Below are 15,874 nucleotides of genomic sequence, written 5' to 3' on the forward strand. Positions count from 1 at the left end.
AAATTTCCGTTCTTTATGTCACTCTGTGTTACTTTTGTGTTTATTTTTTTTTTGTGTCAGGTCAACATAAAGGGACTTCGTTCCTCAGTATACTTTTGTGTTAAATCAACCCAAATTGCAGGCTACTCTGAGACATCGGATGATGAAGAGAGTGTTCTGCTCTGCCGTGCTAAGGAAGAACGCCGTATGAACATTCAAGAGTTGCCAAATTAACTTCGATAAAATGCTTATTTTTGAGCAAAGTTGTGAATATTTTTCCTTTAAATTTTCAGAATCTTTAGGTGAATTTGCAAACAAATTTATCTCAGAAATTGGGAGGAAAATATTCATAAATTTACCAGGAAATTCGTGTTTTGTCAAAGGAAATTTGGCAACGCCTAGAGGTTCATACGGCGTTCTTTCTGAGCACGGCAGTGCTGAACTCATGCACTCTTGCTCTCCTCCTCTTGATCAGAGATTGCGACTTGTGAATGGCTAGCGGCAGTGGCGCTACCTGAAAGTTGGCAACACTGATTTTCTTCCATTTAAATGTATGTAAAACAATCGATTCTAAGTGAGGAAGCTTGCCTCACCTAGCATTGATATTTTTAATGGATTTAAATGGAAACGAAACAATGTTGCCAACTTGCAAAATCCACTGACTAGCGCATTTCACTCTCACCGATGTCACTCAGGTCAGTGGCGTGGTGTGTTTCGCGATATATCGATTGATCTGTCATTTAAACCAATGGAAAAGTATCGATGCATAGTGTGTTCGCAAGGAACACCTTGATAATCAATTCTTTGGCATTGCTTCAAACGGGGAAGTTTCGAAAATCGATCATTTACGCCTCGCCACTGACTCAGGTTCGATCCTGGAGGCTAGCTACTAATTTTTAGGGAGGTCGCAGATTTTCAACACACAACTTTGGTCCCCTCGACCCAAAGATTTGGACGATTTGCGACACAGATGAAACTAGCACACAAAAAATTAAACAATGGCTTGTGTTACTTCGTGTTTTACTTTCTTTATTAACACAAGATTTTGGTTAATTTGCTTGCTGTGAGCAGAAAAAAAGGCAAGTATAAAGTCACGATCACAGAATCAACCCTTATCACAGAACAATCAATGGCAGATTCGTCATTCTGAAAATGAGTAAAGAAGAGTAGGTTGTTCTGTGGCGAACTAAGTACAAATGGAGATGTTTCAATGGTGAGGGATTTGCGATTTGACCATTGATTCTCTTATAAAAGTTCGTGAGAAACACGATGGTGCCACTGGTTTTCTCTGAAATCATCTCTCAAGCTCAAAAAAAGCTCTCAAAGTGAGGCCAAAATGGCGGGGATATCCCACCCTACCCTGAGAGTCCACCTCTACATCAAAACAAACTCTCCATGCAAAGATAGGGAGCAAATACATTAGCAGGATTGCCGTGTTTTCAGTTTTGGAGTCCCCAAATAAAGTGGCAGCCCTGTCAATGTATTTGCTCCCTATCTTTGCATGGAGAGTTTGTTTTAATGTAGAAGTGGACTCTCAGGGTAGGGTGGGATATCCCCTCCATTTTGGCCTCACGTTGAGAGCTTTTTTTGAGCTTGGGAGATGATTTCAGAGAAAACCAGTGACACCATCGTGTTTCTCGCGAACTTTTACATGAGAATCAATAGTCAAATCGCGAATTCCTCACACATGCAACATCTCCATTATGACTGCGCTAGGGTAGAGACATTTTTCGTGGAATTCCAATAATAATTTTTTCACGTAATTAAAGCCTGACTTTGAAAAACGTGATGACTCAAGCCAGTTGACACGCTGCTCATACGTGTTGGGTTGAATAGAGGAAAGGGTACCTATTTTTGGTGTCGACTCCATTCCCAGTCGCAAGTAAAATCGTCATGGAGAGACATTCATGATACTGCTGTTGATGCAAGGTATGACCTGTCTGAACGAAATCGACACGAGAGTAAAATTGTGACGATTTCCACTGTAAAATTTCAAAAAAAAAGAAAAAAAAAGGCGAAAAACATTTTAGCGGCTTCGGCGAGGCGTTGCCTTCCATCAGCTACATCCTTTAATGCCGCCATTCTGTTCGTTTTCGATGACGAGTGCACCAATTTACTGTCGTCTCTCTAACGTAAGGGCGTATCTCAATTTCCGTATGAACCCTAGAAAGCCTGGATTTACATGTAAAATAGGGCTCACGCAAAAATTGAAGTACGCCCTTACGTCAGAGGAGTGACGCATTGGCTCCTGTCCTCATCCGTGAAACGGGAGAGTACAACGTGTTGTGAACGCAAAAAAATTCACCGTTGCTCTTAAAACGTCCGTGGCAAATTCCAGGTACTAATTGGATATCATTTCGCAATAAGGAACTACTATTTTTGGCCTATTTAAAAGCACATATCTGCATAGGATAATTAATGGTATAATATATGATATTTCTAAAATGGGTCGAAACTCGTAGTTCCATATTGCGAAATATAATCCAATTTTACTCGAAACTACAATGTTACTTTTGGGGTAACAAATCAACACAGAAACTGCAAAATCGCGTAACTCGTTTCGCGGTGTCTCAAAATTTTCGCTCTCGTTTTATTTTATCAAACTAAGAGAAATTCCGCTTGAAATGTCTCGAGTGCACATTAGCAGCTTCTTAATCCATATACATCACTCGTGTTATATATGCTGTGTATTTGAATACAAAACATATACACTTTTTCTAAAAGAGCACTCATTACATCTATGATAGAAACCTAATACAGGCTTTACATTCTTATTCAATGTTCCGTTAGAATTCAAAATATATTTTGTATTCTAATATATTTATAATTCAATATAGAGGCTTCATGAGTTTAGAAACTGAACGATTTTCTGTACGGCATCATATTCTTTTCTTTTTATCAGAGAGAAAAGAAGGCTTACACCTACTCGACATAGTCAAATAATAATCAACTTCAAAACCTTGATACGAGCAGGTTTTGGCGCGATACCTGATCGTGGGTCAGATGTCAGATGTCAGATGCTGACCATGAATGCACCATTATAATAATCACTAATTAATTGCTCTTTGCCAGGACCTCTTTGTAATAATGCGAAAGAATTTAGATCAGGGGCCAACAGAACTGCAAACAAAAATAACGGCACTAATATAATAGGAGACCTCCGAAAGCACCTTTTGTTTAATCTCCCATTTAACAAATGGCCAGGTGAGATGCGTGCATTTTTTCTGATTGTATCATCGGATGCTTCTCTCCCTCATTCCAATGTTCTTATTTTGAAATGGGCGCCTTAAAAATTTTCGGTATATGTCATGGGTACATTGACATGAATGGAATATTTCTTTGACGGAGACATCAAGGTGAAACCTCAGCGATTCGCGGTTGGAAATTTATCCACCCACACTGAAAAAAAATCTCGGTGTATTTACTAAGAAAAGGGTAAAATTACCAAGAATGCAGGGTTCTACTTGATCCCAGTTTTTTCTTAGTAAAATTACCACTCATGGAATTGGTAATTTTACCGAGAAATCTCGGTAAAATTATTGAACTTTCTCGGTAATTTTACTGGACCTTGGTAAAATCGCCAATAATTTTTATCGACTGTGGTAGATTATCGATATAAAATGGCAAAGTTACCGGGAATTGATTACCAATAGAAATGGTCTTCTTACCTGAAAAAACAGTAAAATGCCAGTTTTTAGGTAAGCTTAACAGTCTGTTTTGGTAAAATTACCAAAAGTTGGTAATAAAAGTGAGATGGTAAAGGTATACCAACGGACCTTGGTGAAAACGCCGAGAATATTTTTTCAGTGCAGGAGAGACGGAAGTCATCGCGAATCAGATCTTTAAATGTGTAATTCTGTAGACTGAATGCAGCTCCAAGTTCTCACTTTTTTTTTTTTTTTATTGTCTTCTCTTTTAGTTCAAGCGCTCCGTTTTCCGATATGACGTATTTAAATCAAAATGACGTAAATAAATCGTAAATGCATAGTTCGTATTTAAATCTAACTGCATCGTGACACGATCTACATCATGTAAGTTACATCACAGATCTTAGGGCTCCTGGCCTAGGTCACTACGGAGACAATTCCTATTTATTTGAATACATCCCATTAATCCTGAACCCATGAATTCCTGCTTTTCCGTCAGCTCTTCTGCATAACATTCTCGCAGGCAAATTTTGAGCCGCGCGATTATAATCAAGTTCCAGGAGGAATGCGGAACTGTGCAGTTCGAGACGAAGCGCATTATGTGTTTTGATCGAGTTTTGAAACAGTAAATTGGCCCTCTCGCGATAGACAATTGCACGGTGCAGACCCCATCATCAAGTAGAATGGACGTGAAGCGGCGGCAACCGATTGTGGATAGCGATTGAGGCAAAAGAACCATAAAAGAATAAGTGAATGCCAGGAACTATCGGCGTTAAATTATATGCGACTGCGACACTGTTGGTGCGTTGAAAATCCAGCGTGCTGGGACTAGAGTGCCTGTATAGGGAGAGTACCGACAGATCGGTTCATGGAGGGCTTAGGGCCCAAAAGTGCAGCCACCCTTCTAACCAACTTCTAACGCACAAAATTTCACTGCCAGTCTGCAGATTCCAATTCTAACCAAGATGACCGAGAATGTACAGAAATGAGCGTTCTTCCGCGAAATTGAGTAAATTTATGCAAAAACTCAGTCAAACACGTGCTTAGTAAAGGACGGTTCGTAACAATAGTATCAGTAAATCGCTCTGGATAATTGAAATTCATAGGTTGGCTGCCCTTTTGGGCCCTAACTTTATTCGCGGAGGCATCGGTGAAGGCCTGATGGACTTTCGGAGTTTCAGATCTGTCGGTACTCTCCCTATACAGGTACTCTAGCTGGGACTATAGTCGCTCTATTTAGTAGAGCACCCACAATTGTTTTTGCCGGGGAGTTAAAAACACAGAAGTAATATGCTCGTTCACACTTTTTTCCTGGTCAAAGTTTGGGGTTGGTCGGAAGAAGTTACCGTAACTAATCTCACCAAGACAGACCGCATTAAGTGCAATATTTATGAACTTCGAGTGAAAACCAACAGTTAAGCTTTGGAAGTGCGTCGTAAGAAAGGGGTGCAATGATTTTTTTCGGTGACAAACATGTTAGAAAGCGAGAGAGTTATGTGCACGAAAAACACATGTTTGTACACTTCCATAAGCTTACGTTAGACCAATGAACTATGCTGTTTACCTGTTGGGAGGTGTCGTCCATGTTAAGTCGCCTTAAATTTTGCTGCGTAGGCAACATACTCACCGAGGTGCGCGAATAGTTACCTATTCGAAAAAATACATTTTTATATACACCTCCATAAGCTTACGTCGAACCGATGAACAATGCTGTTTACCTATTGGGAGATGTCGTCCATGTTAAGCCGCCTTAAATTTTTCTGCGTAGGCAACATACTCACCGAGGTGCACGAATAGTTACCTATTCGAAAAATTACATTTATATCTCTCTATGAGCTTTGATTGAACCAATGAACGATGTTGGTCTGAAGTTTGCCTAAAATTTTGCTACAAACACAACATACTTTTTGGAGGCATAATTATAGATCGAAAAACACACAGATGTACATCGCTCATACTATTTGATGGAACCGATAGACCACGTATAAAGTTATTGGCAGACGTAGTCTTCTGAAGTTCTAAGTTTACCGATTTGTTCTCCTTTCAAGAAATTAAAACAGGAGCTGGGATTTTCAAATACCGTGAAATTGAGATACGTGGTTGCGGACAACACCGTTGCACTAGGTGGGAACAGGAACACCTCCTTTCGGCACCGAAAGGATGATTTTTGAAGCACTCAGACAAATGTTCTTTACCAGCAGTGCAACAACCTTATTAAACACTCTGAGAATTTTGTATAATGTTCTTGCGATCTCAATGCCCTGCTGAAAAAAGGTCTAGTAGACACAACGAGTGTGCCTTTGAATAGAGTGCACGGACGAACACACCAATCTATACACGCAAAACAGACATCCTAATTTTCTACTATGAATAATTTGAAGCTTCAAGCGTTCTCAAAGTGTATTATTTTGGTATCATGGTGTCACTCAGTTGCCTGGAAACTCCAACGACTGCAAGTGCCTCGTTGTGCGAGTCCTCTTAAAGGACGATCATCTTATTGTAATGGAGATGTTGCATGTGTGAGGAATTTGCGATTTAACTGTTGAAACTCATGTAAAAGTTCGCGAGAAACACGATGGTGCCTCTGGTTTTCTCTAAAATCAACTCCCAAGCTCAAAAAAGCTCTCAAGTTGCGGTCAAAATGGAGAGGATATCCCACGCTATCCTGAGAGTCCACCTCTACATCAAGACAAACTCTCCATGCAAAGATAGGGAGCAAATACATTGACAGGGCTACCACTTTATTTGGGGACTCTGCTACGGGACGGCATCACTGCTAATGTATTTGCTCCCTATCTTTGCATGGAGAGTTTGTCTTGAAGTAGAGGTGGACTCTCAGGATAGCGTGGGATATCCCTTCCATTTTGGCCTCAACTTGAGAGCTTTTTTTGAGCTTGGGAGTTGATATCAGTGAAGACCAGTGGCACCATCGTGTTTCTCGCGAACTTTTACATAAGTTTCATCAGTCAAATCGCAAATTCGTCACACATGCAACATCTCCATTGAGATTTAGCATAGCCGAAACGGGTAATTGAGAGGCACGATCTTGCCGCGCGCCGCTAGGGGCCTAAAGGGCGTATCTCCAATTCCACCTGAGCCCTGTTGTCCACGTATCGCACTGCTTTCCGCGGCTCATGTGGAGATAGAGATGCGCCGTTATGTCAGAGGTTCGATGGTGTGGTGAAAAGTACAACTCAGAGGTGCTACATAATCGCCCATTGTGGTAATATTTTGTTAGTTTTTCAAGCTCAGTAGGCATTCTAGGTACATGCAACAGCCATGCTGTCATAGACGCATGAAGCGATAACTACGTTGTTACGAGGTGGTTGTCGTTGTCGCATTCGATGGGTGCACTGCAATCAATGGTATAGTCTGACGGACGGGAGTGGAAAATTTTATTTAGGAAGGGAATTTTCCCTCTTAACGTCACCGAACGTCATGCGCTAAATGGTCGTTCCCCCGCGAAAAAAACGCAATTACATTTCAAAGTTGCCGAAGTCGCCCTCGCAAATTGTATTTTTTTGGGAAATATCGGGCATATCGAAGTGAAAAACTCGCGAATTTTTCTTCAGATATCATGGAAAAACCAGGAAAATTCGGGGAATGATTACACAGGCGCTTATCGGTATAAAATTGAATTTTTTGAGTCAATTTTGCGACCCTGAAATTTAGTTACGCTCCTCGTCTAATGACGAGACGTGCTTAAAATTAGTCTGGCGCCTGATACAGGAGACATTACAACATTACGTCAGCATTAAAAATTTGAGGTAGGCTTGATGTCTGTCGCAGCCTTGCTCTTATTGCAAAAAATTGCTTTCAAGTTTTTAATGGATCCTATTAAAAAATGACGATGACGTTTTACTGGGCTTCCTCGTCAAATGGCTCCAAAAGTTTGGTATGAACTTAGAACACTGCTTTCGAGCCCGCGGCGAAGGACACCAGGCATCTGTGGTAATTTTTGGAAAAAAAAAAATCAATTTGAAGTGAAATTTTAGCTGCGCGATGTGGTGGATTTTTTTGGGACTACCGCTAAAAATACCACAAAATAAGCTGTTTGAAAAGCCGGGTTTGGAGCAAATGCCAAACTAATGCTGAACTGAAGCTGCACTGGAAAAAAAAAAAAACACATTGGATCTAGAGTGCAGCCTCTTGAAAACATTGACAAGAAAAAGGACTCTTGATTCAATCAGATTTAAGCTTGACTCAAAAGGTAATCCGCTCAAATTAAGAGGCTTGGTTCTTGATTTAAGCTTAAATCTGATTGAATCAAGAGTATTTTTTCTCGTCGATGTTTTTAAGAGTCTGGACTGTAGATCCAATGTGTTTTTTTTTCCAGTGTGAGACTAACCGTGTATTTCGGCCTTTTGAAAGACAACAATCAGCAATTTCAGCGAAGATGTCCTCAGTTCATGCGTGGACCGGTGCTTAAAATACATCAGTAGATCTCCGTAAGGGGAAAACGGTTCCTTGTTCCCCCACAGACCTTTCCCAGCTACGGATATGGGCTGTTCTATCCTTGTCAACACGTCTAGCACACTCACCCAATTCGAATGAGCCGTGACAGGAATCCTTTCAAGCGAGGATGACACTCAGGGCCAGCCCCGAAAAAGAAACAGTTACAAAGTCGCGACCGCCCACCCGCGGTAGGTAAACCGTCGAGCCTTACACGCACATACAGCGACAATGGCCGACCTCGACGCGAGGAACAATTAGGCCCTCGGTGCTGTATCATCGGCGGGAATTAGGCGGCCAAATTAACGCGTTCAAATAATACCTCTCATACCGTTAGACATTAGGACTATGTCTTTGAGCGCGGCGATCAGTCACGTGACCGGTCCTCTCCCACCGCGGCCGCGGACCCGGAGGACCGCGGACCAACCGACCGCCAGTTTCCAGCTGGTCGCGCGCCTTGATGGTTCGGAGGACCATGGTCTATCGTGCTAGTGTCTCGCCCAGTTTTAGGTTATCCCACGGAATTCGCTCTTGTGTTCCCCTTAGCGGGTTTCGCTCGTGATGTGCGCCTAAATGGTCGTTTTCTCAGTGGGTTTGCTTCAAATTTGTGCGCGCGCGAGCTTCTGACGTGCGCTTGACGCTATGGTGAAGTTAAGAAATTGTGTTTTAGTGTTGTGCCAACGGATCAGGAGTGGAACCTTGCTTCTCAGCTTGCTGTTCGTCAGTGGATATCTAACTAAACCAGGTGATTTATCCATTTGGATTTCTATCTAATGGGGGATTTTTATACGATTACCTACCGAATTCGTTTGAAAAATAAAAGTTTATTTATTTATTTTTTCAGCCAAGAAAGAGTTGAATTCATAATGAGTAAATGGTGGGAGGCTATCCGGGATAACTCAGACTTCTCCGATAAATATCACCAGTAGAACAATATCAAAATCAAGGTCAAATATTCAAGTTTTCTGCTGATCTCAATCACTGACATCAGCTCCGTGAATCATCTGTAATATCAGTTCAGCGAGCTGCTGACTTCTGTAGAAAATTTGATAATTTGGATGGCATTCTGACTCTGCTCTACTGGTCATTTTTTATCAGGGATCGGTTCCTTTTTTCACGTTGAAACTCGTGATTGGAACTTCGAAAGAGTGAGAGGTATCGATCGATTGCCTGGTTCCCTTTCGCAACTTCTGTATTTACTATACGTGAGAGAATGATTTTTTCGCAAAAAGCACCATATTCCTGCTTAGAAATGGAGGTAAATACTGCGTTTCAGGAATTAAATCCGGAATTTCTGGATGCAATGGTGTTTTCTGGTTAAAAATTGAAAGGAAATCGAGGTGGCTCGAGTGGGGTGTGGAGGTTGGCTCGTCGTTTTTTCGCCTTCAATTTTCAAACTAGGCCAAATATATCTTAACTGCAGCAACTGTTTTCTACCCGAGGATTTGTGTCATATGATTTCTACACACATGGAGATATGCTACCGTGCCATATGAGCCTTCAGACGTTGGCATATTTCTTTGACCAAAAGACCAATTTACTTGGAAAATTCAGAATATTTTTCTCCGATTTTTTAAGCAATTTTATCTATTCTATTTATATTTTTATTATTTCATCTGAAAACGTCTGAAAATTTCAAGAAAAATATGCACAACTATTCTCAAAAATAAATATTTTGTCGGAGGAAATTTGGCAACAAATACGCATACGTTGTTCTTCCTTGGCACGCCATTATACCATAGCTTCTAGACCCATCATCCTACGCAAGCACCGTCGTGCGTCAAATTCGACTTACAGGCGCTCTTGAAAATTTCCGTTCTGATCTTCCCATCAACCTCTCCTGAACCTCTCTGATCGTCGACCCAAGTGCCTCCTTGAATTGTTACCAGTATGAGAGTCAAATGAAAATTGGATAATCTAACGCCTGAGATCATTCAAGAACCGTGGAAAAAGTGGCAAATAACATTTCCTCGGAACAGATCTCATTCAGAATTTAGCACAAAACAACACTCTAATCGGTTGACCTTAGCTTCTCCTCAATAGAGAGGTCTCAATCGAACAGTCCGATACATTTGAATGTATCAAAAGCTACTATATCACTCCTGAGAAGGTGGGTCATATTTAAAAACGGGCAAATCTAATGAAATTAAACAAATTGTTAGATGGGAGAGAACGAGCCCATGAGACAATATGATTATTTTCTCTTTTAACCCTAAAAAATGGGGAGAACCTGAGCTTTGAATTTTATCAATGAATTTGTGTTTCTCGGGAAATTCATAAAACGCTCCCATTCATGCACACGTATGGAAAAAGGATATGAGAAATAGAGTATTTGCTATAAATATATTTACAATAGGTAGCTTCAATTAAGGCCATGGAATTTTCAGTGAAAAAAATTACGCTTTTAAACTAAAGGCAGTGGATCGTGTCATACACCTAACTCCACACATTCACCGACTGCCCCACATTTTTAACAGAAACGTGAGAGACAGGGGCAATTGGGCATGTATGCAGAATCGCGCAGTACACGGTCTCGAATTTTTGACTCCTCACTGTCAGCCAAAAAACGTGCGCAAACTATTTAATTTTTTTGCAGTCTGCGAGGTTCAAATGAGACTCATGTCAAAGTGCACGCATGACATGAAAATAAAGAAGAAAAAATGCTAAAAATGTGACCAATCACAAAAAAAGGAAGTGGGGGCCGTGAAAGTATTACGCAAGGCACTCTGGCCCACTGTACTGCCGTGCTAAGGAAGAACGCCGTATGAACATTCAAGAGTTGCCAAATTTCCTTTAGTAAAATGTTTATTTTTGAGGAAACTTATGAATATTTTTCCTTTAAATTTTCTGAATCTTTAGGTAGAATTGTGAACTAAATTATCTGAGAAATTGGGTGGAAAATATGCATAACTTTACCAAGAAATGCGCGTTTTATGAAAAGAAATTTGGCAACGCCTGATGGTTCATACGGCGTTTTTCCTTAGGACGGCAGTGTAGTACCCTCCTTGTACAATCAGTAAAACAGCCTCTCAGCTCCTTCTTTTGAACTGTACGTTTGACAAGCACGACACCTGTCTTTTTCCTTCTAATTCTTCAAAATATAACGGAGGAAACCTTAATTTTTATTGGAAAATAGTAAAATATATTTATTAAGAGATGTAAGGCTACGAGAGACCGAGCTTGACACCCTTTCTTCTTTAGTTGGGTCTCGTGAGACAACCTTAGACTCCCTTCTCTCTTAAGTAGCCCACATAATACTTGATCAAGTTGTGTTGAAAAATCGAAATTAAAAATTTTGCGTCAGAAACACAATCTATATATATGAGTCGCTTTTATAGCGCTCTTTGGCGCTGTGCGACGCCTAATCGCCACAAAGCTCGGTCTTCCCACAGGTCATCAGGGAGTTGACAATCTCTTATCTCATTTAACACCCCCTGTCGCCAACCTCTCACTGGGCGTCCCCTACGTCTCCTCCCAGGAGGAACCCAATCAAGCATCTTTTTTGGCAGCCTCTCTTCCGTCATCCTATTGACATGACCATACCAAACAAGTTGTTTGGTCATGACGTCGAACACGATGTCATTTTCGACTTCCATTATCTGACGCACTCTATCATTACGGACCCGATCTCTCCTAGAAACACAATCTAATATACTAAAATGTAAGTCGCAAATGGTTTCATTTATTTTCCGTTTACAGAAGATGAAAATTTGCATTATAATTGAAACATTTTGAGACGCGAACAAAAATAATCAAAAGTTCAAGCGGTTTTTTCTCAAGACCACTGGTTTTTTTAAAACAAATTTTACACTTTAATGGCTTATGACTGAGGGTTAGTTTGAACATTTTGGGTGTTTTTCATAATCAAACGTTCATGAAATCCAGCAGTACTGTCTCAGCACTGGTGCTAATTGCGCAATTTTGAAATTGTATGCACCACGTAAGGTCCTTTTTTCCGTGGATGATTTCAGTGGCGAAACGTGAGTAATCTATTATCGATATTTCTCCATTTGAAGTTATGGTAAAGAATCGATTATAAAGGTGTTCGTTGCGAATACCCTGTTTGTAGATTCTTTGTCTTTGGTTTAGACGGTAGATCAATCTATACATCGCACAGCACGTTACGCCACGGTGATGATTTAAAAGGAACAAATAGCGCGTGTCGAGTTGTTAAAATGTGCACGCACCACGTTAAATGGTGATAAAATGTGAGAATTTTGATAGCCAGATGTTTCCAATATTTTATTCCCTCGTTCCCTCTTGATATATTTACACTTAAGCTTGAGGTATATTGATTTTGCTACAAATCCGGTTGTTTTTTCTAGGCATTTAGCAGTTGTAGCGTGTTACTTTTTATGTTTATCACACATCAAAAATGGCGTTTTTGTGCTGCCACTTATTTTCAGGTTTTACTTTTAAAAAAAGAGAAAAAAAAGTCAATTAACGAAGGCACGATATTTCAGCGTCTGAGATAACGTAGCATTACTTTTTTCTCCCTTTTTACCTTCCCATAGAGCAAAATTACCGAATTCGCACTTCTCATGGATCGAAATCCATTAAAAATCCACCTGCCTTTTACGATATGTCCCCTCAAGAGCGTTACGTATTTTATGATGAGGCCCATACCTATTTTCGTTTTGAGCGAGGAAAATTGTGAACATTCGTGTGTTCACATGATTTCATCCTTAAAATATAGGCATCTAGTTCAAGTTCAAGTTCAATTTTTTTTTTTTTTTTTTTTTTTTTTTTTTTTTTTTTAATTTATTGGTGAATTGGTGCAAAACTACAGGGAACTAAATTGACGCACACATGTGAATAAGTGCAGTGCATATTTATCAGCAGTTGCGAAGAGTTTCCACGGTGTGCGATGCGAGAATGCGAGATGCGGCCCGGAATGAGATCACCAGGGATGTTGCGAAACTAAAATTTTTGAATCGGCCGGTTACTCAGCATGGCCGCACCGGAGCGAAACAGTGACACACACAATTGCTTCCAGTTGCAGCCGAAAAGGTGAACAAGCTTCTCGTCAAATCAGTGTCTGTCGACTCCTAACAGTGCTGCCGGCTCTGCATAACTAGCCTGAAAATTTACCCAAAGAAAGTTGGAAATTTTCAACCATTACTGACCATTTTTTCGTTCTCAAATGATCCAGACTAGATACATGCACCCGCATGAATATCGAATTTTGTATAATCATCGATCAATTTAACTCTTTTTTTTGGTAGGATCGAAAGAGTTCAGCGCCTCGATTGTTGAATCGTTTATCGAATGAAATCGATCGATAACTCCCTATCTTCACTGTGCTATATATCGATCAAGGTCATTCGATAACGATTCAACAATCGACCCGCAGGTCACGGTTTAGATCTAATTATAATTTGACGTCGGTGGCGATTCCTTACAGAAAATTACCATGAGATGGACCACTGCGGGTCGATTGTTGAATCGTTATCGAATGCTTCTGATCGATAAATCCCTATCTTAACAATGCTATATATCGATCAAGGTCATTCGATATAGATTCAAAAATCGGGGAGCTGGATGAGATATGAATCATGGCACCATGACATTTAATTATTCTTCAAAATTGTAAAGATAGGAAGCTATCTATGGAATAGGAATCTTGAAAATTAGTTTCTGAGCAAGATGCTAGCTTTACAACTCGTACATTCAACATGGACCAAACGGAAACAAATTGTATTCGTTGTGTAAAGTGTTATTGGAATATTTGATATTAAACCAATGAATTATGGAAGGTGCATTATGGGTATTCCCTGGGGAGGGGTTTAAACCCTCGCCCTCTCATTCTCCAAACAATTTCTTAAAAACAGGTCATTTTTCGCGGTTTTTAAGACTATTACAACTGTGGACCCAAATTTTTGATCATGGAACCTCCGCCTGCGACCAATCTTCTGCCATTGAAATATTAGCCTGAACCGCAACGTTCCCCGAGCGGCCCCTATTTGCTAGGAGGGGGCGCAATGTTCCAATTTCGATCCCCAATGACGTTACGTCCCTATCAGAATGTAGTCTCTCTCCCTCCTTTGTGGAGGTCCTGCCGTTGTAAGGACAAACACGTATGTGCCTTTAGACGTTGCAAATTCTCCCTGGATAAAATGGTTTTTTTTTTGGAGGAAAGCTATACATACATATTCTTTTAATTCTCAGATATCGATGGCTAACGAACAATACCACTTATCCGCAAACTGACAGTTTTGCAGTGCGAAGAGAAAACTTTGCCATTGTTGTAATTTTGAGTCTAGATTTGCAATTTGTTCATACATCACAGCCTCATCACAGCCTCATTACAGCGCTCAGCTACAGAATTGTAAAAAAAAAAAAACTAAAACCATCAGCTTTCGTATTTCATACGGTAGGATGCGTCAAAGTCATTGACTCATTTTTGCCAAAAGTGTCAGTTAGGTCTTGTCAGTTGTCAAAATTGTCAGTTAGGCATAGTTGAACCGCATTTAGCAGAAAGGAACCAATCCACATTAGCTGTTGCCAAATTTAACAGGCCAATTTAATTTTTTACATTAAAACGTTTGTGCGGATTCCTTTGAAGATGTTGAAGGAATTCCCTTCGCATTATACAAGAAATTCACTGAAATTTGCGCAAAATTCCGCACAACCGTTTAAATCGAGTACATCTGAAACATTTACGGAAAAATATTCAAAATTATCCTTTTTTATTGGCGACAATATGGCAACGTCTGAAGGCTCATACGGCGTTCTTCCTCAGTACGGTAGTATAGGTATGACGTCTGCATTGCCGTACTGAGGAAGAACGCCGTATGAACACTTGAGAGTTGCCAAATTTCCCTGGATAAAACATTTTTTTTTTTTTTTTTTTTTTTTTTTTTTTTTTTTTTTTTTTACAGCATTCATGCATGTTTCTCCTTGAAATTTTCAGTTATTTCAGATTAAATTGCGTACAAAATTGTCTGAAAATTTTGGAAAACAATATTCGCAATTTGCCCAGAAAATTCGGCATTTGGCGAAGGATACTTGGCAACGTCTGAAGGCTTATACGGCGTTCTTCCTTAGCACGGCAGTGCAGGTGCTGGGATCGCGAACATGGCAGCGCGCCTCGGCGAACGGCTGCTGAAGCAGGCTGGAGTGTCCTTACGGAGCGTTCTCACTTTCTAAACCACGCGGTTGTACGCTTGTATCTGTAATGTCATCTCTGTTGCCACGCCGACGCCACCGACGCCAGCCGGGCGCTGGACCGTAAAGCGTGAACGAGCCGGGGCGCCGCGACGCTCGGTAGCTGGGTGTGAACGCAAGAGCGGGCCCAGTCGCTAATTTGCGGGCCGACCTACCGAACCTACCGCACATGTTGAAACTTCCGCGAAATGCGAGCTCATTAACCCGCCAGGCGCTGATGTGTCTTCCCGGAGACGAAATGGGTCATCAAGGTTGCAGTTAGGTTGCAATAAGCATCAAGATCGGGTGTAGGAATCAGGAATCTACATATGAGGGGACAAGACGCATAAGTGCAGTTTTTGAGAGAATTAACATATTTTAATCATTTCAAGTGAAACTAGTCTCAATGCACATTCGGTGAAAACTTCGCCTCCAAATACCAATTTTTAAGCATCAAAAAGTCAGTTTGAAGTTTCTTTCCGCCATAAAGATCCATGTAATTTCAAAACTTTAAACACGTATTTCTCAAAATAGCAAAAAACTGCACTTATGCGCTTGTCCTCCAAGCCCCTCATATGAACTTTCCCGGGAATGCCCAGCTTACCCGGAAAGTTTTACAAAGAAGCGTACACATATAAACATACGTACAC

The 15,874-nt window shown here is 40.6% G+C and overlaps 1 protein-coding gene across 1 annotated transcript in view; it reads left to right on the forward strand.

The window, feature by feature from the left end:
* Positions 1-8,518: 8,518 nt before the first annotated feature.
* Positions 8,519-15,874, forward strand: part of fw (CUB and Sushi multiple domains furrowed) — a 212,824-nt gene continuing 205,468 nt past the window's right edge. Inside the window, exon 1 of the mRNA XM_019044136.2 lies at positions 8,519-8,823. Within this exon, the coding sequence (XP_018899681.1) occupies positions 8,721-8,823 (103 nt within the window). The 5' untranslated portion in view covers positions 8,519-8,720. The remainder of the gene's footprint in view (positions 8,824-15,874) is intronic.

Source organism: Bemisia tabaci, chromosome 5, assembly GCF_918797505.1.
Source record: "Bemisia tabaci chromosome 5, PGI_BMITA_v3".
Lineage (NCBI taxonomy): Eukaryota > Metazoa > Arthropoda > Insecta > Hemiptera > Aleyrodidae > Bemisia > Bemisia tabaci.